Source organism: Sphaeramia orbicularis, chromosome 18, assembly GCF_902148855.1.
Source record: "Sphaeramia orbicularis chromosome 18, fSphaOr1.1, whole genome shotgun sequence".
Lineage (NCBI taxonomy): Eukaryota > Metazoa > Chordata > Actinopteri > Kurtiformes > Apogonidae > Sphaeramia > Sphaeramia orbicularis.
The window spans coordinates 13,865,279-13,890,883 of NC_043974.1; the positions used below are offsets into that span (position 1 = coordinate 13,865,279).

General features: G+C 36.0%; 1 protein-coding gene and 1 long non-coding RNA gene across 4 annotated transcripts in view; one reads left to right on the top strand and one right to left on the bottom strand.

The window, feature by feature from the left end:
* slc12a10.1 (solute carrier family 12 member 10, tandem duplicate 1) overlaps positions 1-11,131 on the bottom strand; it is a 38,321-nt gene extending 27,190 nt beyond the window's left edge. For 2 of the 3 annotated variants that reach the window (XM_030162919.1, XM_030162917.1), the window contains exons 1-8: positions 11,080-11,131; positions 8,207-8,380; positions 7,923-8,082; positions 6,796-6,939; positions 5,855-5,930; positions 3,951-4,046; positions 2,950-3,089; positions 1,226-1,336 (exon numbers count right to left, since the gene is read on the bottom strand). In XM_030162919.1, coding sequence (XP_030018779.1) covers positions 1,226-1,336; positions 2,950-3,089; positions 3,951-4,046; positions 5,855-5,930; positions 6,796-6,939; positions 7,923-8,082; positions 8,207-8,361 — 882 coding nt within the window. In that variant the 5' untranslated portion in view covers positions 8,362-8,380; positions 11,080-11,131. The remainder of the gene's footprint in view (positions 1-1,225; positions 1,337-2,949; positions 3,090-3,950; positions 4,047-5,854; positions 5,931-6,795; positions 6,940-7,922; positions 8,083-8,206; positions 8,381-11,079) is intronic. The other variant, XM_030162918.1, reaches the window with a different exon arrangement.
* Positions 7,725-21,139, top strand: LOC115439027 (uncharacterized). Its single transcript, XR_003938182.1, has 4 exons — positions 7,725-7,738; positions 9,488-9,490; positions 19,657-19,661; positions 20,999-21,139. It is a non-coding gene; the product is annotated as an uncharacterized LOC115439027 (long non-coding RNA).
* Positions 21,140-25,605: the final 4,466 nt, after the last annotated feature.

A 25,605-nucleotide genomic window follows, 5' to 3' on the forward strand; every position in this document is an offset into this window, starting at 1 on the left:
GAAGGTACCAAATACTAGCCAATCAGAGGCAGAGTAGGGTGGGGTCGTGGCTTCACCATCCTAGGGGGAAAAATGGGCAATTTGGCTCAGATACTAGTGAATGGTGCACATCAGGGGGATTTAGAAGTGGGTATACACAATGAAGACTGAAAAATAAGTAGGTATACTCCATATACCACCGTATACCCTGGACTACACCACTGAGGTAATATGGGACAAGGTAAGACTAAGAAAACGTTTTTTTGGCCAGTGTGTGTGTGTGTGTGGGTAGCGGTACTTGAGTCTGCTTGTTTTTGTAAATAGGCCAAATAGAATAATAACAGGAATAAATAAAACTGCACGTTTGTTTACAATAGCAGCAGTAGTGAATACAGTAATTTAATGGGTTGGTCCCAGGGCCTAGGCCTATCTGTGGGTACAATTTGGTAAAGATGGTTGGAATAGTTTTCCCGCAAAGTTGCTAACAAACAAACAAACAAAGACGCAAACAAACAAACACACAAAGCAAAGTGATCACAATACCTCCTGGTGGAGGTAACCAGCCTGTCAACAGCAGCAGATATGGTAATAGTGCAATGTTTACAGGGCGGGGAAGCAAAATTTACAATGAACATTTACTTGTTTTTTCTCAGCAGACTCTACGTCAATTGTTTTGAAACCAAACATATATTGATGTCATAATCATACCTAACACTATTATCCATACCTTTTAAGAAACTTTTGCCCATATGAGTAATCAGGAAAGCAAACGTCAAAGAGTGTGTGATTTGCTGAATGCACTCGTCACACCAAAGGAGATTTCAAAAATAGTTGGAGTGTCCATAAAGACTGTTTATAATGGAAAGAAGAGAATGACTATGAGCAAAACTATTACGAGAAAGTCTGGAAGATACTATTAAAGAAGAATGGGAGAAGTTGTCACCCGAATATTTGAGGAACACTTGCGCAAGTTTCAGGAAGCGTGTGAAGGCAGTTATTGAGAAAGAAGGAGGACACATAGAATAAAAACATTTTCTATTATGTAAATTTTCTTGTGGCAAATAAATTCTCATGACTTTCAATAAACTAATTGGTCATACACTGTCTTTCAATCCCTGCCTCAAAATATTGTAAATTTTGCTTCGACTCCCTGTATAATAAAGTGCAGATCACAGAATGAGTCTACTGAGTCTTATGTATAAAATCAGTTGATGTAGAGTCTTTGTGTAAATGAGGAGACCCTCACCTTGGACTCCCACTCCATTCCAGCCAATGAAATGAGTAGAAGTAAAGTCACTGTGATCACACCAATAATACGGATGTCGTTGACTTCATCGACCATGACCACATCAAAATCCTGTAGAGAGAGAAAACAAAACCTTGACACTGGATGGAACACAGAGAAGTACAATAAGGCATCCACTCATTGCACATTTTAACATGTGCTCAAAGTCACGTTTGGGTGCTGAACTACTGTCTTCAGACATTAACCCATAAAGACCCAGTGGTACTTTAGTGGTGTCATGTCTCAGTCTGAGTTGTAGCCTTTTGTTTTGGTTTTTCTGTATTCTTAGGTTCACTTAAGGTGGCCCTGATGTTCAAAACATAAACAGAGAGGAGAAAACGCAACTGTAAGAGTGAAAACACGAACACAAAAGAGAAAACACAACAACTTAAACTCTAACGGACAAGGTAGGTACCTTTCGGTGGCATGACTCAGTGCTGATTGGACGACAACGCTGCCCGTCTGTTTACCCGGAAGTAAAACTACTTTTTTTTTTTTTTTTTTTAATCATCAAATTTAATGTACAAAGCAATCATGGCGTACATTCTTTTACAGATCAGAATAGGAAGGGGTACAAAGGGCATAGAAGAGATTAAAAAAACAAACAAACAAAAAAATAACAATTCATAACACAAATGAAGTTAAGAAGTAAAACTACCTGAGAGCCTTTGTTTCAAAACATAAAAAAAGAGAAGAACCAACAGATACTAACAGATCTTCACAATCTTTTATTCCTTCAGCTATCACACTTTAAAACTCTGACTGCAGCCATTTTAGCCATTTTATATGAGATTTTTTTTTTTTTTTTACATTGGCAGAATCAATAAGGTCTTTTAGTCTGCATTGGTTTTTATTGATTATTTATTGTTGATTATTTAAATGCATTCATTACCTCCACCAAGGAGGTTATGTTTTTGCCAGGGTTTGTTTGTTTGTTTGTTTGTCTGTTTGTTTGTCTGTCCGTTAGTGTGCAACATAACTCAAAAAGTTATGGACAGATTTAGATGAAATTTTCAGGGTTTGTTGGAAATGGGATAAGGAAGAAATGATTAAATTTTGGTGGTGATCGGGGGTGGGGGGGCCCACAGGGGGGCCACTGATCAGCCTTGGCGGAGGTCTGCGCTCTCCGAGTGCTTCTAGTTCATAGTTGCTTTCAATGATCGTCTGTGTGAACCTCCCTGCAGTGACAGCGCGAGCCTCTGTTTCCCACAATGCACGTCGTGACAAAAAAATTCTCTTGATTTGTTTATGGTGGATGGCACTTCGAAATTGTTCACCGTAATGCAAGAGATTCAGGTGAGTAATCACAGAAAGACTAACAGATTTGTGACACTGAGGATATGACTGAGGTTTTACAGATTTGATGAAAAATTCATCACAAAAGTCTCCTGCACCTTTAATGTACGGTTTTGCTAAATGAGATTTAACTTCACAAAAATATTACGAAGCACTTTTGGTTATTTTTGCTCTATTTTTGCTTAAGTGTAATGTTTATTTCAATGCTAAATGTCCAGTTTGATGGTTTTCCATGTGAAAGCTTACACCAATTCCTATGTCATGCTAACCCTAGTAGCTCAGATAGGATTAGTGGATCAACAGGTATTAAACAGTTTAGATCAGTAGATGGTTTTGGACAATAGTATGTGTGTTTGGGTCTTTATGGGTTAATAGACTGTCATACATACCTTCAGAAGTGCCTGGACCTCCTCTGCGAAGCCAACAGTGTTGAGGGCACAAGCCAGAGCATTGGCAAATGAGAACACCACCCCGATAGGACCACCGATCTCCGGACCCAGTGAGCGAGAGATCATAAAATAGGCCCCGCCTGGTGAGCAGTCACAAAAAATTACACAAAAGCTGTTTTCACTGTGTAATAATGGTAAAAGAATAAGTCAAATCCAGGCGTGTTGTATTCAGGGCCGGATAAAATAAAATAAAAAATAAATAAAAGTCACTATCTTGTTATGAAATTGGATCCCGTACTAATATTAATGCTATCCTCAATATGAACATTACCATCATAATGGTTCTGCATTAGTTACTTTTCTGTTTCCTGTTTTATTTTGTAACTTGCTGTTTGCTGTATGTTTCTATTTTACTTCCCCTTGTGTTTCCTGCTGTACCTGATTGCTTTCTCCATTCTGATGTGTTCAACCTTTGTCTTGTTGTACATAAATCCCATGTTTGCGTGTTTTTTGTGCCCTATCTATCTATCTATCTATCTATCTATCTATCTATCTATCTATCTATCTATCTATCTATCTATCTATCTATCTATCTATCTATCTATCTATCTATCTATCTATCTATCTATCTATCTATCTATCTATCTATCTATCTATCTATCTATCTATCTATCTATCTTTTACTGCACATTATGTTTTTTTTTTTTAGTGGATAGACTTGTTTTTGCTTGTTTTAAGAATTCTAGCCAAGAATTATTTTTTCTTACCCCATTGGCAGATGTTTTTTTTTTTTTTTTTTTTTTTTTTGCTCAATATAAGCCAATTTGATCAGTTTTAGGAATATTAGGCTTATTTTTAGCAGGGCATTTTTTGCAGTGTGGACTTCGGAACAGTCCTCAGAACAGCGAACTCTGACAACATAGCTTTAAGTAAGTGAACCCTTGAAGCATCTGGCCTTCAACAGTAACTAAACATAGGTCCAGAAACAGGAAGTGACAGACCTGAGACCACCCTCCCGTTTGTGGCGATGGCAGAGACAGAAAGTGCCGTTACCGAGGTCACCACAGTAGACATCAGGATAATAAGCCACATCAGCACTGGGACAAGAACATACAAGACGTTACTTTACATTATAAGCAGCTTTTCTGACACTTTCAAAGAAAACACAAGAGAAACAGATGTGGTTTTCAGAGCAAGGTAGTTACTTTTTCATAAGTGTTACGTCATGATGTGAAGGGGTCAAGTAATGTTACAGCATCAAAGGGGTCAAATACAACTGAAATATCATCTCAAGACCCAAGCCTGTTTCTTGCTATAGCAAACTAGGGCCCAAACTACGCTTAGGGCCCCCAAGCCACCAGGGGGCCCCAAAGATGTATGTTCAGCCTTCTCTGAAGACAATTAAAATGTCCTGTCTTTATCTGCAGCTATTCATGTGCTTATTACATTCCTTTTATACTTAAAAAAAATAAATGTAGGATATAAATAAAATAAACTGCAATGATAAGCTGTGGCTGGTGTTTTTGTGGCATTATTAGGTCATATTTGTTGGACCGCACTGTTAGTGACTGACAAGTATGATGGGAATGATTGACAGGTACCCACCTACCATTCCTATTAGTGAGAGTATTAAACAAAATAAACACCGTAATGGCATCAAAAAGAAGTTATGTCAGTACATTTTTTATAAACACTCAAAATCTGTTTTATTTATTGACGTGTAGAGGATTGTTGTTTTCGTTGTTCATTGTTAAACTTCCTGAGTGGCTCAGCTTATAATGTTTAATTTTAACTGTAGCCTGTTTTGCTCATGAAGTGTGGCATCTTAGTTTGACAAACTAGGGGCCCCCAAATAGGACCCCCACAAAGCTAGAAACAGCCCTGTCAGGATTAGTAAAACAATAGCATAATAACCTATAAATAATGCCAACTCCAAACCTTTTTCTGTGTTTTAGAGTGGAAAAAAAGTAAAATGACAAAATGTTTACATCTACAAACTATCCTTTATAAAAATGTGAATAATATAAACAACCCAAAATTTCTCAAGAAAAATAAGTATAATTTTAACAATATGATGCATCATCATTTACACGTGTTCATTACAACTTACAGATCACAGTGGATCTACAAATATACAAAACATTTAATAACAGATAGAATATCATTAAAATTGTGCTTACTTCTCTTAAGACATTTCATGTTGTGTTCATTTCATGTTTTTATATGAAAAGATAATTTGTAAATGTAAACATTTTCATGTAATTTACTTTTTTACACTATCACAAAGTATAAATTTGGAGTTGTCATTTTTTATAGGTTGTTAAGATAGTATTTTACTGGTCTGACCCACTTGAGATCATATTAGTTTGTACTGTGGCACCAATAAGGGGGGGTCGACATGACAAATTCATGGGGCCCAGTGTGTGTGGGGGGGCCATAGAGCAGTGGAGGGGGCCCAGTGGATATAGAAGTTGTGAAAATTTCATGTAAGATCCACTGTATAAGAGAGGTGTAGAAGTTGAGAGGCAAACATTGAAAGCATGTTAAGTTTCGTTTTCACAGTATCATAAGTGATGCTGTTTCTGGACCGCACCCCCACGTACATAACACCCCCCCACCCCACCCCAGGTCTGACAGATTGATGACATAGTGAATTTCTGAAGGCTCCACAACGATTATGCTTTCATGGGGCCCATAATTGGAAGAGGCGCCCCTGGGTTTGTATGTGGAACTTGAACTAAAATGATTTCAAATCCCATGTTTGTTAATGTCTTCAGTGTATTTTTTGCATTTCCTAAATTCATCCCAATGAGCCGAATTGGACCCTTTGGCAGACCTGTTTTGGCCCACGGGTCATATGTTTGGCATTCCAAGACTGGAGAGATGAAAAGTAGAGATAACTCACAGATTCCTGCTTCAGAAGTGATCTTGGAAAGACGGAGAAACAGGATGACGCCCCAGATATTCAGCATGCACCGGACCTACGACACATGTTTGCATCAGCATTAGATTAGATTAGATTAGATTACATTACATTACATTACATTACATTACATTACATTACATTATATTAGATTAGATAGAACCCTCAGGACATTGAGGTTCCACTGACAGCACAAACACTGAATATACACACAAGAAATACCACAAGAAAATAGCAAAACAATAACTATTAAAAACAGTGAAAAATTGCAGTTGAGCATTAGAAAGTACTGGCAGAAACAAGTAGCAAAGTAGTAGTAATAACAATAATAATAAGTAGCTTATTACCTCCGCCAAGGAGGTTATGTTTTTTTGTTGGCATTGGTTTGTTTGTCTGTCTGTCTGTTTGTGTGCAAGATAACTCAAAAAGTTATATACGGATTTGGATGAAAATTTCAGGAAATATTGATACTGGCACAAGGAACAAATGATTAAATTTTGGTGGTGATCAGGGGTTGAGGGGTGGGAGGGCCCACGCAGGGGCCCACTGATCGGCCTTGGCTGAGATCTGCGCTTTCCGAGTGCTTCTAGTTATGATATAATGTTATAATATTAGATAATGTAATATTATAGTGTTCACAATATATGTAGTTTAATAATCATAGGATAAATCATCATCATCATCATCATCATAAAGAAAACAAACATTGTACACTGGAATAAGCAATAACCAACATTTCACCACAGAGCTGCACACATCTGAAATGATATTTAAACTTGAATAATAATAATAATAATAATAATAATAATAATAATAATAATAATAATAATGTGGGGCCCTGAGTAATTAATGTCAATGGTAACAAACACCGGTCACCCCCCCATTATTATTTTGTTTTGTACTCCATGTACTTCTATACGTACCATGACTCCCACCACCCATCCAAATCGAACGGGGGCTTTCTGTGTCACTGGACCCTGAGACTCTTGGTTTCCGTCTGTGACTGGTGGGCTGTTCGCTCCTGACTCTGATGTGGCGTTTGTTTCCTCCATCCCCATCTCTGCATCCTTGAAACATGTAAAGTAAGAACAAATGTTAAATATCGCTGTGTTTCTGTTATAGGTGTCAACTTATGGAATCAATTGAATGATGAATTGAAATTGTGTAGCTCGTTGACGAGTTTTAAAAACGCTCTAATTTGTCAAATTTTCAAGGGCTATAAATGCAAAATAACCTCTTAGTGACTTAAGAAACTGAATGTAGATTAATTTGTGTTAATGTTTTATTTGCTGCAACTTCAGGTAATTCAAAAGATGGGAGAAGGAGAAGCATAAATAAACCTCTGGCTTCAGCTCTTCCTTTTTCAGTTACCAATTGCGTAAATTATATGTTCTTTATATGTATGTGTTGTGTACATAACCAAAATAAAAAAAAAATATTCAACTTTAATCAAAGCTTTCATGAGCATCTATATGATCAGTAAATTAGATATAGGAAATTACCTGATTTTTCACTTAATAATGCAAAATACAGAGAATAATATAATAATAAATGGTGATAGATTACTTAAGAAAGGTTAAATAGAGAGAAAAATTCATTCGTGGAACTAACACAGAAGTAGCTCTGGGTTTTTATGGGTTAAACATTACTCAGTTATAGTACTCTGTATTGTGATTTTATTTATTTTGTGCTTTTTTTTCCTCAGTATTTCTATCTTTTTCTGGTTCCATTGCCTTCGGACATTCCATTTATTTATTTATCTATCTATCATTCCACTGAATTGCCTTTGTGTATGAACTGCTCCATATAATGTAAATAAAAATGGATTCTTTTTTTTCCTTTTCAGGATGTTTGTAGTTGTGTTCTGTGCTTTTTCATTTAGCTGCATTTTTATTATTTTATATTATTATTTTTTTATTATTATTTTATTTTTGCAGAATACTGATGAATGTCTCTATTTTTTCTGTCTATGTTTATGTATTGCACGCTTTCTTGCAAAAAAACTGTCGATGAAACTGTCATGTAAGTTGCTTTTAGCTGGACAGCCTACTTCGGACGCCCTGCGGAGAGTTTCTAGAGATGGACGACTCCCATGCAGGTGCGGGAGTGAACTGGCGTAATTCTCCAGTTGTGGCACCAAGTCCAGGTTACTATAGAGGGAGGGTCTCCGTAGCTCCATCCTCAGGGTCTGGTGCTCTGATACACTGCTGCTGCAAAAGAAGAACAAGCTAGTTTTAAATAGGAAATTGTGGCAGTTCACAAATGATCTGGTTCCAAAATGCAGAAAACTGTCATCTGCAAAAGTGAAAAAAGACACCAGTAGCTGACACAGACCTCAAATCCACATCAGAGACAGTAATGGTTGGTGGTTCACAGTGTTGTTGGATCCTCCCAACAAAATGGTGGGGAGAATACCTGGGGGGTCCTTCATCATTGGTTGAGAAGTGGACATGAGGAAGACCTCTATGTTTGGATGTCAGCTGTCCCATTGGTTGGTTTTACTGAGTCCTGGTAGAACATCACCAAAACATAAAGGTTAAGACAAGTTAAAAACCTCATTAGTTATCTTGAAAAATCAATCAATTAATCCATCAATCACTCAAATTTTATTTATATAACCAAAATCATGACCAAAGTTGTCTGTTGAATCAATGTTGTAGAAGATGACAGTGTTTCCACGATCACTACGGAGCCTCGGAACATCCAAGTGGGTCATATCTCATTATAATTTAAAGGGGTCATATTTTGCTCAACCCACTTTTATTAGTCTTTGGTTCATTTATTTGTACACTTGGACCCTAATAGTTCAAAAGTTTGAATTTGAACCCTCCAGGTGCTGCAAAGCTATGTTTATATTCATATTGGCAAAAATCGAGTGGATTTCTACAACCTGTTTTAATTCCTTCTTATCCCTGTAAAGCCTGAACCATTAAGTCATTGACAGAAAATTCCAGTTCTTTGAGACTGGAGCCTTTATTGGTCCATCTGAACAACCCCATTTTTTTTTTTATTTTATTTTTTTTTTTACAAATATCAATTTCCATGTATGAGTTTCAGTTTTGTATCATATTTGATACATGGGGTGTCAATGCTCAAATATTATTATTTTTGAACAAACAAAAACATAATATAACAAAAACATGTCTGACAAATTGGTAATTCCTTTTCAAAATTGGCAAAGTTCTGCATCCTTCCTCTTTAATGACAATCTTGTAGTGTCACTGGAAAGGCCTCTGGTGAATGAACTCCTCCCCCTTGGTGGATTATCTGTGTATTGCATGTATCTAATTGTATACATCAGGTTTTTCAAGAAAAAAAATCACACTGATCATGTAGAGGGCTTCAAAACTCATGTAACAAATATGATACGTTCAGCATTATAGGGTTAATTTGTTGCGTCTATAGTTACGTCAAGACATTTGCAAATGTAAGGTCACGACTTCCGATGAACATTTCTCAGAGTACGACATAATTGTTTGTCAGCAGCAGCGGTTATAGTCCACACTGAAAATATGTCCAAACTTTGAGCTAATTACCTAAAATGTTCAGTTGTTGGTTGTATTAACAAACACAAGTGGCTGGAGGGGACAGAGCAGCAGAGTCAACAACCTGGAGGGGGTGGAACATGTAGTGGCTCATTTGTATTTAAAGGGCCAGCGCTCAAAACAACCTTTCTGGTGTCAATACTCAGAAATAGGGTTGAAGTTGGACCTGTGGAGTTGAATTAATGAAGAATTCAGACCCAAGCAGAGCATTTTCAGTTTATGTAGACCACAGGGAAGTGTTATAAAATGCATAATTCAATTTTATAAAAGCAAAATATCACTCCTTTAAAGGTGCGACACTGCATTTTATCTCAAATATTTCCATGTATTGATAGGATTAGTGGATCAACAGGTATAGAACAGTTTAGATGTGTAGATGCTTTTGGTCATTGTTGGCTGTTTGTGTCGTTATGGGTTAAAATCACTTCACAAAATCACAAAAATATCTACAAGTTTCTGTGGATCCTCTCTGTTTCATCTCTTGTCTTTTGTTAATTATAAGCCAGTATCTGCCAGATTCCTAACAAATGCAGTTGTCTAAAACCTTAGAATGTTTAAACCTAACATTTAATCTGGATTAAGAGTGAATGGTTGGATGTGAATGAATTTTTTGTAAAGATGGAGTTATGAAAATGCATTTTTTACTGCTTTTTATATGTTTTAGTATTTATAAATGTCTGTTTTTTTAATGATAACATCAGCCTGCCCAGGGACTACAGGTGGAAAATAGCAGTAGTGCTACAACCTGCAAATTACATCTCTCCTTTTTAAAGTCATGTATATTGTGCTTGTCCCTGTCCAAATAAATAAATAAAATGAAAAAGAAAAAAAAAATTAGGAAAAAAAAATACACAATTTCAGGAAAAGTAAAAAAAAAAATTGAGATGCTTCAATGTTATTAAAAGAAATACAGTGAGTTAGACCAGTTGGTTTTTAAATCTGGGCCAAAATGGATCACTTAGTCAACCTTAGGGGTCACTGAAAAGTTTTGGTCAGCATTGATCAAGTCAAAGTAAAGACAAATTTGAATTTCCCTCTGGATTAATGAAGTATCTATCTATCTATCTATCTATCTATCTATCTATCTATCTATCTATCTATCTATCTATCTATCTATCTATCTATCTATCTATCTATCTATCTATCTATCTATCTATCTATCTATCTATCTATCTATCTATCTATCTATCTATCTATCTATCTATCTAAATATTCTGTTTTTCCTGTAATTACAGTCACTTTTTAATTCAACAACCTACAGTAACTGGAAATGAAGTCAATAATAGAAAAAAAAGACACAAAATCCAAATGAATGAAGATCATAATTGTGTACAAAACTAGTATAAAAAGCTCCAGTAAACCAGCAGCCTTTACATAATTACTTCACCCATTGTAAAATACTGAGAGCAGCTTTTCCTTTTGATGAAAATACACCATGAAGGATCTTTTTCTAACTGCGTAAGAGTGTGAAAATGATCTAATTGATTAAAACGTTGCTATAAATACATTGAAAAATCATTTCCATTGATAGTAGAGGTAAAAAGTACACATGAAGACGGTGATATTCTAAATACAATAGCTCAAATATGTGAACTTGTCAAATCTCCATGATGTATAACAGTTCTGTATTATATTAAAGAGTTCATTTAAAGCCTTACTCACAACACTATCTTCTGCTCCTCTGAATCAGCTGATATCACCAGATGAAAAACGGTCCTTCTTTTATTTCAACGCTGTGACTTGTGCTTGAAATTTATACCTTCAATGAGCTAGGTGACATCCCCTCCCATGTTCCTCCCTCCCCCTCACAGACTCACATACGCACCAATTTATGTACCACAGACACACGTTCTGCTGTTATCGCTTCAGCTGGATTAAGAATGATAGATAAACTCTTTTTTTCCACTGCAACAGACCAGAGTTCGTGTGATGATCTGTAAAATAAACCTTAAATAACCTTAAAATATAAACAAAAACTGACAGTAAATAGAATTATCTCTTATATTGACAATATTTGGAGCTATATTTATTCAGCTAACCTCTACTTACCTATTTTGGTAACCTTTTATTTTGGTATAAACACTAAAATATTTTTATAAAACATATTAACTATGAATCTGTTAAATATATATTGATCAATTAATCAATCAATATTTATTTGAAGCAACTAAAGTGCTTTCCAATAACACATACAACACATGAACATATAAATTATGAATGTTAAATCTGTATTGATGATTTATTTGAGGGTCATTTTCAAAATAATATAAATTTCCACCAATATTTGTATTGTTCCATAATGATCATTTCACTGATGTTGCTATTCATAATGATTAAATAACAACAGTAATTCTTAATAGTTGTATATCTTAAGGTGCTCTGAGGTTAAGCATTTTGTCGCCTGACATTCATGCGCCTTTCGATGACACACACTATTTTTCTCAGAACTGTTGATAGTTCATGACTTATAACCAATAATATTTACTACATCAGTGCATCCTCCTCAGTTCCCCTCCTGCTTTCTCAGGATACACACTAACTAATCTACAGTGTGGACATGTATACTTCACTGTGTTGCTTAGTCATTCCTTCTACGTCACCATTTCATCAGTTAATCGTCATTTCAAAGATACAACACAAAATACCTATTCAAGAAAAAGTTAATAATTGTCTTATTTTTAAAGCTGATGTGATTCTTATACAATATCCAACAGAGTATGGAGGACAATGGATGGTTGGCTCCTACTAAACCCACCTTTACAGACACATAGAGGTACGCCCACATGTAGGAAGACAGAATATTTAAGAAGATTATATTATATAATACTATAAAATACAACCAAAGAATGTACAGTTCAAGTGGTTTATCCTTACATCCATTTTTTTGCCAAGCCCTGTCCTCCCTCACCCCAGCCACCTGTTCCAACAGGCTGTGTCCCAAGGGTCCCCGGTTCAGTTCCCAAGACCAACAATAAATCAAGGAAATTTAGCACCACATCATAACATAATAATAATAAAAATAAATAATAAAAAAAAATGAAATAAAATAAAATAATAATAATAATAATAATAATAATAATAATAATAATAATAATAATAATAATAATAATAATAATAATAATAATGTGGGCCCCTGAGTAATTATTATCAATGTTAATGAACACTAGTCATCCTCCTTATTATTTTGTTTAATTGTTTTATTGTTACCTCTGCCAGGAGGTATTGTGATCACTTTGCTTTGTGTGTTTGTTTGTTTGTTTGTTTGTTTGTTTGTTAGCAACTTTACAGGAAAACTATTCCAACCATCTTTACCAAATTGTACCCACAGATAGGCCTAGGCCCTGGGACCAACCCATTAAATTTTGGGCCAAGTAGGCCAAAGTTCAAGGTCACAGCAAGGTCACGAAATCTACAATTTTCCTATCACTCATCACTGAGCAATTTTCAAAAATTCACAAAAAATTCAAAACGACTCCGGTTAGCCGCCAATTTGATCCACCTGTAGCTTATAACAATATCTTGAATTTGGCACAAAATTGTCCACATCCACTGTGGAATGGGGACTCTGTGGACATTTCAATTTAACACTGAAAATCCCATTTACCACACATTTTTCATTATAACTCGACAAATATTGATTGGAATTTAATATAATTTGACATACACATGACTGGTACCAAGCTTCAACTTTTTCCTCTGTATGGAACAACCTTGAAAGTGTTTAATTTAAAAAGAAATAGTCGATCCACACTAGGGATGTAACAATAAACCGTGGTAAAATTGCCAATGATTAGTATTACCATTTAGATTCTAATTATCATGATAACCGTGTTTGATTACTGCACTTTTCTGGAGAAAACGCCTAAGTAAAGCTATGCATTTATGTCAAATATTTGAGTATAGTTTTAATTTATTACAATTTTAATTTCATATCTAATATTTTGAACCAATATTCACTTTTAAAGTCTTTGAAAAGGTTCTTTAAGCATCTTTGTGTTATTTATGCAATAAATTATATGCATTTTTCAAATCTGATTTTATGTATTTTTTGTGTTTCCAAGCCTTTTATGTTGATATAGTAGGTTAAAGTGAAAAAAATAATACGCAGATGATATAAATGAAGCTGTGCTAAAAAAAAAAAAAGATCCCAAACATGGGTATAGTAAACATTTGTTTATATAGTATATAAAGGCAAAATCAAAAGTACTGAACAGCGGCCAAAATAGGTTCAGACCCCCTAAGGGTTAATACTTGAATGTTTCTGCCAAGAAAAAGTGCATTGTGCCAATTATTTTATTTGCTTTTTTGCTTTTTTTTTTTTTTTGCTTTTTTTCAAAATACAACTTGGTTAAATTATTTCAGTGTGTATATTAGTACTTTTTGAACATTTTGAGCACATTTCAACAATACCACGATAATAATGATAACCGTGATATTTTTGGTCACAATAACTGTGATATGAAATTTTCATATCGTTACATCCCTAATCCACACATGCACACTGTTTGGGGTGCTTGGCGGAGGTTTGCGTTCTCTGAACACTTGTTTTATTTAATTGTTTTATTTGTTTGCAGTAGCAGCTGTCATATTTTAGGTATATTTTTGGGCATACTGAGACAGGTTGATACAGGCATTGCGAGGGCAGTGGTCCCAAGGGGGTCCTCAGGTGGGACAGGAAGAGAAACACATGTAGTTAGCAGATAAGTGTCTGAAATGTATGTCTGATGTGCTGCACGGAAGAAAGTAAACCTTTTTTAAAAAAAACTCACGCACACCTGAAACTCAGTTTGTGTCCGAGTGTGCAAAATATAGAGAATAATATGATAATAAACTGTGATAAATTACTTAAGAAAGGTTAAATAGAGAGAAAAATTCATTTGGGAACCGAAAAAATGTAGCTCTGGGTCTTTAAGGGTTAAAGAGCTGTCACACAATTCAGTCAAAGTACATAAAACTTACAATTTCATAATCAGAATCAGAAAAAAAAAAATTTATCTTCAAGGGAGGCTCAACCTTTTTAATAGCAGACTAGGGCCCTTCATTAAAATTCTGTGGAATCATAGGTGTTCAAGGTGATAAAAACATACACACAGTAGTTTGTTGGACATTTAAGTTTATTTATGACGCACATTCACCATGATTTAGTTCAGGGGTGTCAAACTCATGTTAGTTCAGGGGCCACATTAAGCCGAATTTGATCTGAAGTGGGCCGGACCAGTAAAATAATAACATAATAATATATAAATAATGTCAACTCCAAAATTTCCTTACATGATGAAAAAGTTTACAATTACAAACTGCCCTTCAAAACAATGTGAATAACATGAACAACCTAAAATTTGTCAAGAAAAATAGCTGCAATTTTAACAATATTCTGCCTCAGTTTATCATTGATGTCATGTTCATTACAACTTACAGATCACAGGGGTTCTACAAATACACTAAATATTCAGTAACAGGCAGAATATTATTAAAATTATGAGTACATTTCTTGAGACATTTCAGGTTTTTCATATTTGTTCAGGATATTTATGTTTTCTGTGAAATTATAGATTGTTTTAGTGTCAATACAGGAAAGTTATATGAAAATATTTACATTTACAAAAAGAAAAAATTGGAGTTTTAAGAATTTGTAGGTTATTAATAATATTTTTCCCGGTCTGTATGTGGAACCTAAACCAAAATTTTCTGTGATCATCTTAAGTGTAATTTTTGCATTTTACAAATTCATCCTGTGGGCTGGATTGAAACCTTTGGCGGGCTGCATTTGGCCCCCGGGCCAGATGTTTGACACCACTGATTGAGTTTAAACAATACAATACATTGCTCCTATTGATACTGATTTACATGAATCACAGTAATAACCAGACAACACACATGTAGTTTAGTGATATCTCTGCAGTTGGGGTTTTGAATGGTCTTAAAATAAAAAATCCAATCAAGGCAAACTCAGTTGTTTTTGTCTTTTGCTTCATATCTTATCACTTAACTTTAATATTTATTCCATTTTACTTAGACTATTTATTTTAGAACAGATTTCCTTTTCTTATTTGTCAGACAGATGGAAAAAGATGGTAAAAAAATTAACTCTTTTTCTAGTTCTAGTAGGCAGTATGAACCTAACTGGACTATTTATTTTAGTAATTTCTATTTTTTACGTTATTGTTTTTGTGGTCCACCATCTCTTCCTGCAATCTCATTCACATGCACAGTAAATACACACTTAATGATGACAATGAGGAAATGCTGAAGTGGATTTAACTCTTTAAAACCTGACGTGTCATCGCTGACACACCCTCCGCATGTGCAGTTTGGATGGCTGGAACTCTTTCACTGTTTGTGCAATTGGAAAAATTCTAATGGTTTCTGACACCTGAGACATTGCCCTTTAATGGTTTTATTGGGTCATTACAGTAATTTCACTCAGGCCTGTACTAGAAGCTGGAGAAGAAGCCGGTTTAGCAGAATTATAACATGCACTGAACTGTAAATGACAGCTAGATTTTGAAAGGATTCAAAAAAGACTCACTCACAGCATGTTTTCTAACATTTTTAAAGGCAAGGCAAGACAGGTTTATTTCTATAGCACATTTCATGTACAAGACAATTAAAAGTGCTGGTAACACTTTATAATAAGTACACACTATGAAGCATTTGTTAAGCATTAACCAATACTGAATTCATAATTTTTAAAGCATATTTCTGACATGAATACTCATTAAAAAAATAAATAAATAAAATAAATAACTAAATAACTAAATATATATATATATATATATATATATATATATATATATATATATATATATACACATATGTATGTATGTATATATATATATATAATATCAGCACAGTTATAATGGTTTTACTCATCATTAATAAGCTCATCTACAATGTGCTTAATGATTGTATTTTCATACTTTATAAATTATGGATTCAGCATTTAAACATTTAGTATTCAGACATGTACTAACGGTTAGTGAATATGTTAATGTTTATTTTATACTAAGTCACACGTTTTTTTTCCAATAAATGTCTTATAAACAGTTATTAATACCGGAATCCATTATTTCAGGCAGTTATAAAGCTCTTACTACTCCTTAATTAAGTCTATGTCATCTAAAGTGTGCACTATCTATGCCATATAAAGCATTTACAAATGAGATTTAAAGGTTGGCAATGCCTAAAGACTCACAAAAGTGTCAGTTATTCTAACAAAGGAAAGATGAAGCACATGGGATTATCAAACAAACTGCATGATTGAATGATGAATGACTATGAATGATTAGTAAAACATTTATAACTGTGCTTACAAACCATGTACTAATGAGTATTCATGTCAGAAATATGCTTTATGAGTAATTAATTCAGTATTTGTTAGTGCTTAACTATTGCTTCATAGTGTGCACTTATTATAAAGTGTTACCAAAGTGCTTTACGTAAAACATTAAAAGCATTACAGCAGGGAAGCAATAAAAGAGTATAGGCATGAGAAAAAAAACAAAACAGATAAATAGATAAAACTGATTAAAAAAAAAAACCTTTACGCTTTAAAGAAATAGTGCAGATCTGAACTGATGAATAAAAACTCTATTCAAATGCAGCTGAGAACAGTTGGGTCTTTAACCTGGATTTAAATAAACTGAGTGTGTCAGCTGATCTGAGGCTTTCTGGGAGTTTGTTCCAGACATGTGGAGCATAGAAGTTGAACGCAGCTTCTCCGTGTCTGGTTCTGACTCTGGGAACTGACAACAGACCAGATCCAGATGACCTGAGGGGTCTGGTGGGATCATACTGGGTCAGGAGGTAGTCAAAATAGGAAAAAACAAGTGTTCAGAAAAACACAAACCTCCACCAAGCACCCTGAAGGGTGTGCATGTGTGGATCGACTATTTTATTTTTAATTCAACAGTTTCAAGGTTGTTCCATACAGCAGAAAAAGTTGAACCTTGGTACCAGTCATGTGTATGTCAAATTATATTAAATTCCAATCAATGTTTGTTGAGTTATAATGAAAAATGTGTGGTAAATGGGATTTTCAGTGTTAAATTGAAATGTCCACAGAGTCCACATTCCACAGTGGATGTGGACAATTTTGTGCCAGATACAAGATATTGTTATAAACTACGGGTGGATCAAATTGGAGGCTAATTGGAGTCGTTCTGAATTTCTTATGAATTTTTGGAAATTGCTCAATGATGGGAGATAGAAAAATTGCAGATTTCGTGACCTTGCTGTGACCTTGAACTTTGGCCTACTTGGCCCAAAATTTAATGGGTTGGTCCCAGGGCCTAGGCCTATCTGTGGGTACAATTTGGTAAAGATGGTTGGAATAGTTTTCCTGTAAAGTTGCTAACAAACAAACAAACAAACAAACAAGAAAAGCACTCGGAGAGCGCAGACCTCCGCCAAGGCAGATCAGTGGGCCCTTGTGGCCCCCCCACCCCCACCCCTATCCCTGATCACCACCAAAAATGAATCATTTCTTCCCTGTACCAGTATCAACATTTCCTGAAAATGTCATGAAAATCCGTCCATAACTTTTTGCGTTATCTTGCTAACAAACAAACAAACAAACACGCACGCAAACACACAAAGCAGTGATCACAATACCTCCTGGTGGAGATAAAAAAAGCCCAGGTGGACCATTTTAGGGTTGGGGTTGAAAGGGTTAACCCCCCTTTTTTCATAACAATCACTTATCTATTTAATTTTTAACTCCTATTGGGGAAAAAACAGGAATACTGTTGAGTTATTTCCCCCCTGTGAACTAACGTTAGACCCCATACTGATTCATTTCTTCGTGGTTGCGGTCTACCTTCACCCTGCTGGTACCAGCTATAATTAAACCTGCACTACTCCCTTACATGCTCACAGTCCCATTGTGCTCTGGTCAAAGTCACTTGTTACACCCACGCTGGTAAAGAAAGCAGCGAGGTAGGTGTATATGCAGAAACGTGTTCCAAAATGAGATCTCTTCATAAAAAGTGAACAAGACTGTGAATCCCTTCGGCATCAGGACATACAGTAGCTCTCTGTGTATTGACCTGTGTGGAGTACGTGATATGGATTGTGTAAGACAGGGATGATGGCCTTCGCAGACGTTGACTTTAGCAGCATTGCTAATGTGGGCTGAACCTCCTGTGAGTGTGGGAGACACACTAACACTGTGTACTCTTCCATTTGTAGGTGAGGTGACAATTCAGAGAACTCAGGGGTCACGAGGGATGTCGATGTGTGTTTGATGTCACAGTAAATAAGTGTGATGGTCATGTAACTATTCCTGGAATGCCCCTCCCTACTGTCCTTGTTCTAATGTTATCTTGTGTTCCTCACATATTTTTGTTCCTTTCTTGGTACGGTGACTGGGACAGGAAGTGTTTGGATCCTGCATTGTGACAAATGTGGGTCAGGTAAATGTCAATATTAAGACTCTAAACTAATGTGTGTGGCAATAAAGAGTGGGAGGAAGTGAATAGAGGAAGGTCCTTCACTTCAGTAAAAGTAAATAAAAAAACGGGAAATTTAAAAAAAAAAAAAAAAAAAAAAAAAAAAAAAAGGGAAACGTAACACTTCCAAATAAACTTCACAATAATAATTTATGAAATATTCCTCAATACATGAAATTTTGAATTTACATTCTTGATGAATAACGTGTATGAGAATGTTACTAAAAATGTATTAACTCACACATTTTATGACACCATTATCAGGTGTTACATTATTGGTTGCTGCTCCATTTTTATCCTCATTATAGCTGTTGGTGTATTTTCCACTCTGCTACACCCTGGTCTGTACTGCCTCATCTCCCCCTCTAAAAATGTGTTAAAATTATATTGTGTATAGTGCTGTGTTTTTCAACCTTGGGGTCACAATCCCATGTGGGGTCACCTGGAATTCAAGTTGGGTTTTGATTCAATTTAAATCCCCCGCAAACCGCGGTTCCACCCCACATGCAAAATTCTAGATTGCGCAAATGTGGCAGTCACCCCTGCCACTAATCATACACCACACACTCACTTCTTCCACATGGCAAACAATAACCAGGTAGCATTACTACTGATAGCCTGGTGGGTGCACACACTGGGCTACATTTAAACCTCTAAGTTAGTCTCCTGTGCTGTTTTCCCATGAAACTGTACAAAAACACACACAAACACAAATAAGATTGAATTAGGTCTTTAATTATGTTAGATTCTATATTGTAGTGATGTTATGGAATGTGCTGAGGCTTCGAAGTGTGTGTCGAGTAATGGAGGGGGCGTTTCCACGAAGCGCGTATCAAGGCTTGCTTCATTTAGGGGCAGAGCTGAAAATGATGACGTCTGAAGCCTCGCTGCCCGGCTGTACCACGTGACTGCTTCATGAAGTGGTTCAGAGGTGGTTCTATGTGATTCAGGTTTGTCAACAGTATAAACCCCTCAGGCTCTGTTCAAAATGTGGGTTTTTGATTGAGAGTTAGGGTCAGTGAATAGTTTGAACAGAGTTTGGATAGCGTTTATATAGTTTGGAGATAGTTTGAAGAGTTTAGAGAGAGAGATAATTTGAAGATTTAAGAAAGTGAGAAGAGAAGGATGAGTAAGAGGATGGAGCCAGGTAAGAAGAGGAGGATTTCCTCTGTGTGGGAACATTCTAGTTTGATAACTCCTAATAAGGTCAACTAAATCTAACATTATTTCAGACACATAAGGTTTGCTTATCTGGAGTACTGGGAGAGACAAAAAAAATTACTGTACCCCAATTTATATAATGTTGCTCTTGCAATTTTGTGGATGCCAGCATCCTCTGTACCATGTGAAAGGGTGTTTTCAAATGCCAGAGAGGTTGTGTCAAAAAAAAAAAAAAGAAGAATCACTTCAAACTAAAAACTGTTGAGAAACTGTTATTTCTGTATAAAAATGAATAAAATCTCCCCTGTACTGTACACTGTAACAAGGATACTGTGAAATGTACAGTAACTTGCTGGCAGCAATTAGCAAGTAAGTTGCTGTATTACATTCTACAGCATATTTACTGTATATTAAATTACAGTACCTGTAAAATACTGTAATTGTCATTACAGTACCAATCACAGTACTGTAATTGCTATTACAGTACTGTAATATGATGATGTATTTTGTATCACAGCAAATAGTGGACTACTGTGAAATGGGAATTTGGGGTATTTTATTGAATACTCCAAAACAAAAACAAGCACTCAACTTTTTGTTTTAAAATGATGAAGCGAAAAAAGACATGTAGATATGTGATATGCGCATAAATTTTAGACTTACATTTCTCATGGAACCAATAAAAGCCGTTCTTGCTTTTCTACCTTTTGCATGGTGAGTAAAAATAAAGAACTTCTGTTTGATGTGACAGTTTGGATTTTTTGAAGTAATACAGTTCAGAAAATGTTATGGCAAAGGAATGGGCTGTCTGATGGCAATGTAAAAAATGGGAATATCCTTTATTTAGCGCACTCTTGAACCAATATTGATTTATTTAGGTGGGCTTTGTTTTAGGTGGTTAAAATTCGCTTTGAGCTGAAAAGAAAGGTTGAAAATACAGCTGAAAAAGTTGAAAGTGTGGCTTGTTGAAGATTTCTACAATTTTACAATTTCATTTAGCAGACACTTTTGTCCAAAGCGACGTACAACATAAGCAAGAATTTAGACTTGAGGGAAAAACCCTTAGTAAGTGCAAAAAGTGCTTCAAGTTTGATTGGCTGCAGGCACTGCCATCAAATACTAGAGGAAGTGTTGATTTCTCCATAAGAAACCATTAAAAATTTTTGCATAAAAAGCTGAATATTAAAAAAAAAAAAAAAAAAAAAAAAAAAATTGAAAATATATGAAAATCAGATACATTTTGAGTAGTATTTTATTTGTGGAGTAGGTGGTCACATAAATACTTGCTCCCATCCCTAGTGAAGAATATTAAGAACAAATATATGGTTACTGCTAGATAAATTCCAGTGACGTGGCTGCCTCCTCTGGATATTCAATGTTGAACACGTAGTATGACCCAAAGAGGGCAGCTAAAAAAAAAAAATTACTGTATTTTGATTTACAGTAAAATATATTTTACTGTAGAATTCACCCGCCAATTAATTTTGCCCATGATGCTTTGCAGATCTACAGCAACATACTGTATACAGGTTCTACAGTACGCATTTGCTCATCATACAGTAATAATGCTGTGAAAACTACAGAAACTTGTTACAGTGTACATCATTGTCCAAGTTACAAAAGTATGTTCAGCGTCCTCTTCCTAGTTCCACAAGCACTTTCACTGTCCTCTGTCTGTTTAAGTCATGACATTATCCTAAAGTGACAAAAAAAAAAAAAAAAAAATCACTACACAACCTCCCACATATGATACCACTACCATTTGGGGGAAATTTACACACAGAATACATTCAAAAATATTTTATTATACACATATGTGATAATTTATGTAGAGAAATTACTTGGTCGTACATTTTTTGTAATTCATAGTCATTCCACAGAGCCATAACAGACGCAAAAATTCACTGCATCACACATTTTGTGGTTCAGATCCAGCTGCCTGTGATTATACACCTGGCCAGTAGGTGGGTTTTGTGTGCACATGGAGCTTTGAGAAATGAACCCTTTCTTGAACCAATAGGCTCAAGTGGTTCGATGCCTCATGAGGCTTCATCTCACCATCACTACTATATTGTGAAATTTTGTTCCTAATTATAATTTTTCCTTTACTTACCATAGTGCTTCCTGGTTCTGGGCAGTGGGAAAGGAACCGAAGGGAACATCAGGCTGCCTTTTATAGTGCTCGAGTTAAACGGGGAAATTAGGCTCAGCCTGTTGTACTGCACCATACCAGGTTTCCTGAGTATTAAAAGAGGGTGTGTAAATTCTAGAAGTAATTAGATGACTCCTTTGATGTGAGTTTAAAACACATAAAGTGTTTTGTGATATAAATATGGAAAATAACCTATGTAGTGAAATGAAATGTTTAATTAGTTCCAATTACAAATGGTATGGTCCAGTGGGAGGGGCCTAGCCTTTAAATGGAGGGGGTCTGACATTGCTTATGTAGTAAGTGGCAAATGCTACACGTATATATATATTTTTTTATTATTGAAACAGACACCCCCCCCAATCTTTTTTTCTAAGTACTTAAAGCTATACCGACCGATGTGACATTTCTCACAGCACTTAATAAAAGTTTGAACATGAACAACCCGCCTCCCTCCAAAGCCCCGCCCGCTTCCCAAGTCGTCAGAAATCGACGCATGGTCAGAGCCCAGCAGCGGCACTTTTTGACGCAGGGGGAGAGGTCCCGGGTTCATATCCCGGACGAGCTCCCAAATTATGTTATGCCCCGGCCTATGGGTTCACCAGGGCGAACATAACATGCTCAATTTTGTCCCCCCCCAGCTCCCAAACACACACATCAGTCGAAACTAAATTCACAATATTTATTTTTTAAGCAACTAAAGGAGGGTTAGGGGAGGGAGCGGCTAAAACAACAAACAAAATCTCTTCTAGTTCAACCAACTTACCTAATCAAAAATAAATGCACAAAATAAAACACAGAAAACTTACCTAAACTTCCTATCCAAAAAACAGGAGAAAACGGGAAAATAAAAGAAGCCGACCTCCCCTACCAGAAAAGGATCAATTTACCAAAAAAGATATTTACAACTATATACAATCAAATTGTTGCAGCAACACGCAAAGACTGATGGTCACACACTGAACACAGGGTTGAGAGCTGGCAGGAGGCAAGAGAGAGAGCGAACGGAAGCTCCGGGGCCATTTTTAAAGGGGCCGGGCAATCACCCTCCACCAATCCGCTTCCTGCAAAACAAACAGACACAAAAGGGCACAGCACACCTACAGGACAGGGGAGAACACACACACTAAACAGAAAACACATATACATATACATATACATATACATATACAGGGTGGGGAAGCAAAATTTACAATATTTTGAGGCAGGGATTGAAAGACAGTGTATGACCAATTAGTTTATTGAAAGTCATGAGAATTTATTTGCCACAAGAAAATTTACATAATAGAAAATGTTTTTATTCTATGTGTCCTCCTTCTTTCTCAATAACTGCCTTCACACGCTTCCTGAAACTTGCACAAGTGTTCCTCAAATATTCAGGTGACAACTTCTCCCATTCTTCTTTAATAGTATCTTCCAGACTTTCTCGTAATAGTTTTGCTCATAGTCATTCTCTTCTTTCCATTATAAACAGTCTTTATGGACACTCCAACTATTTTTGAAATCTCCTTTGGTGTGACGAGTGCATTCAGCAAATCACACACTCTTTGACGTTTGCTTTCCTGATTACTCATGGGCAAAAGTTTCTGAAAAGGTATGGATAATAGTGTTAGGTATGATTATGACATCAATATATGTTTGGTTTCAAAACAATTGATGTAGTGCCTGCTGAGAAAAAACAACTAAATGTTCATTGTAAATTTTGCTTCCCCACCCTGTAAATAGACATATTATGACCCGGGGTCATAACATACCCCTTCCACATCAAAATCCGACGTCCGACGGTGGTCTGATAGAACTGCATGTAAATCCCTCAGTGTCGTTGAGCTCTGATGATTTCCTCTCACCTGATGTGCGCGGTGGAAGCAGAGGCGAAGGTGGAGGTGGAGGTCCGGTCCGCTTTGGCATGTCCGCAGACCCCTCCCTCAGTAATCAGACACATCATCCACCTGCCGCGGCTCCTGTTTCATCAGTAGACCCTGTATTTAACGGTTTGGTCTGTGAAGCGCTGGGTCAGTGTCTTCAGCTGATGAGGTCCCTGTGAACACGTGGCCTCCGCAAATTTTCCGTGGACATTTGAGGTTTCATAGTCCATACATTTATCATCTTACATAATCCTACATTGTGTGACACCAAGTACATGTACCTGTATGAATCCCATGGTCATAAAAGCTAACCTTTATGCAGACCTGTTTAGTCTAGTACACCAGACTTTGGGACTTTTATCTCCATCCTTCGTTCATCAGACTCCTGTTTGTTCTCCTTAGTTGTTGTTTCTGTTCATAAATCCATTTTTTCCCTTCCACATGTGCATTTGAGTTCTATCCAAACACATCCTAGACAGTAGACTGTGGTCAGTGACAGGAGAAGCAGCGCCAGTGAAGCGTCAGATTCAGAGGGACACATATTGAATGTGGGGACGGCGATAATGGATCGGATGCTGGACGGCAGTAATGGATGATTGACAGGAGGCTCAGCCAGGTTTGGCCAATTATTTCATTTGGACTGAATAAAATGATTGGTCAGACTTTTATCAGAAATATATGAGAATTAAACATTTTTGAGTTTCAAAACCTGGTGGATTTCTTTTACATTTTAGTTTGACACACGCTTATTAGGAGCATTTTAAGATGACAAAAGAAAAGTGGAAAAAAGGCCACATCATACAGTATAGCTTTAAGATAAGACTGGTCTGCAAGGAAAATGCTTCCAGAATAAAAGTAATGAAATTTTACCACATGAGAGTCACTGATAAAGAAAAATCAAGTCAAAAATGCTGGTTGGCTGAACTTTCCAAGATACAGCCTTGGGTCAAAATGTGAAATTCAAGAATTAACGACAGAATGGGTTTGACTCAAAAGGAATATTTGTCTCAGAGCTACAAGATCTACTTCAAAACACTGTCTGCACATTAGAATACATTCACTTTACAGGTTCTATTAGTGGAAGATTTATAAAACTATTATATAAATGTACATAAACCAATATATATGTGTAATAACACTTAATCATACACCTTGAAAACATCAGCAAACCGGCTCTTTTGTCATTTATTTTCCAATTAATCTTATTAAAAGACATAACATTTAGCACATTTAATGTCTGAAGCAAATCATTTCCAAAAAAAAAAAAAAAAAATTGTAGATGAGTGTAATCTAAGTCGAATTCCAGTTTTGACATTGCGTCAATATTGTAATACGTCAATAGATGGCGCTGTGATCCCACTGTGGATTCGCGAGGCTGACTTCAGCTATGTGTTCCGCTCATGCGCAGTTCAATTTTAAATGAGCGGTGACTGGAACAACATGCTAACTTTTGGTCCTCTCTCTTATTAATCCACAGGTATGTTCAGACTTGTTTTTCCATGGTTAGCTTCACTGAAGTTATAATGTTAGTGCTTCGTAGCATGGTTGGTAGAGTTTTAATAAG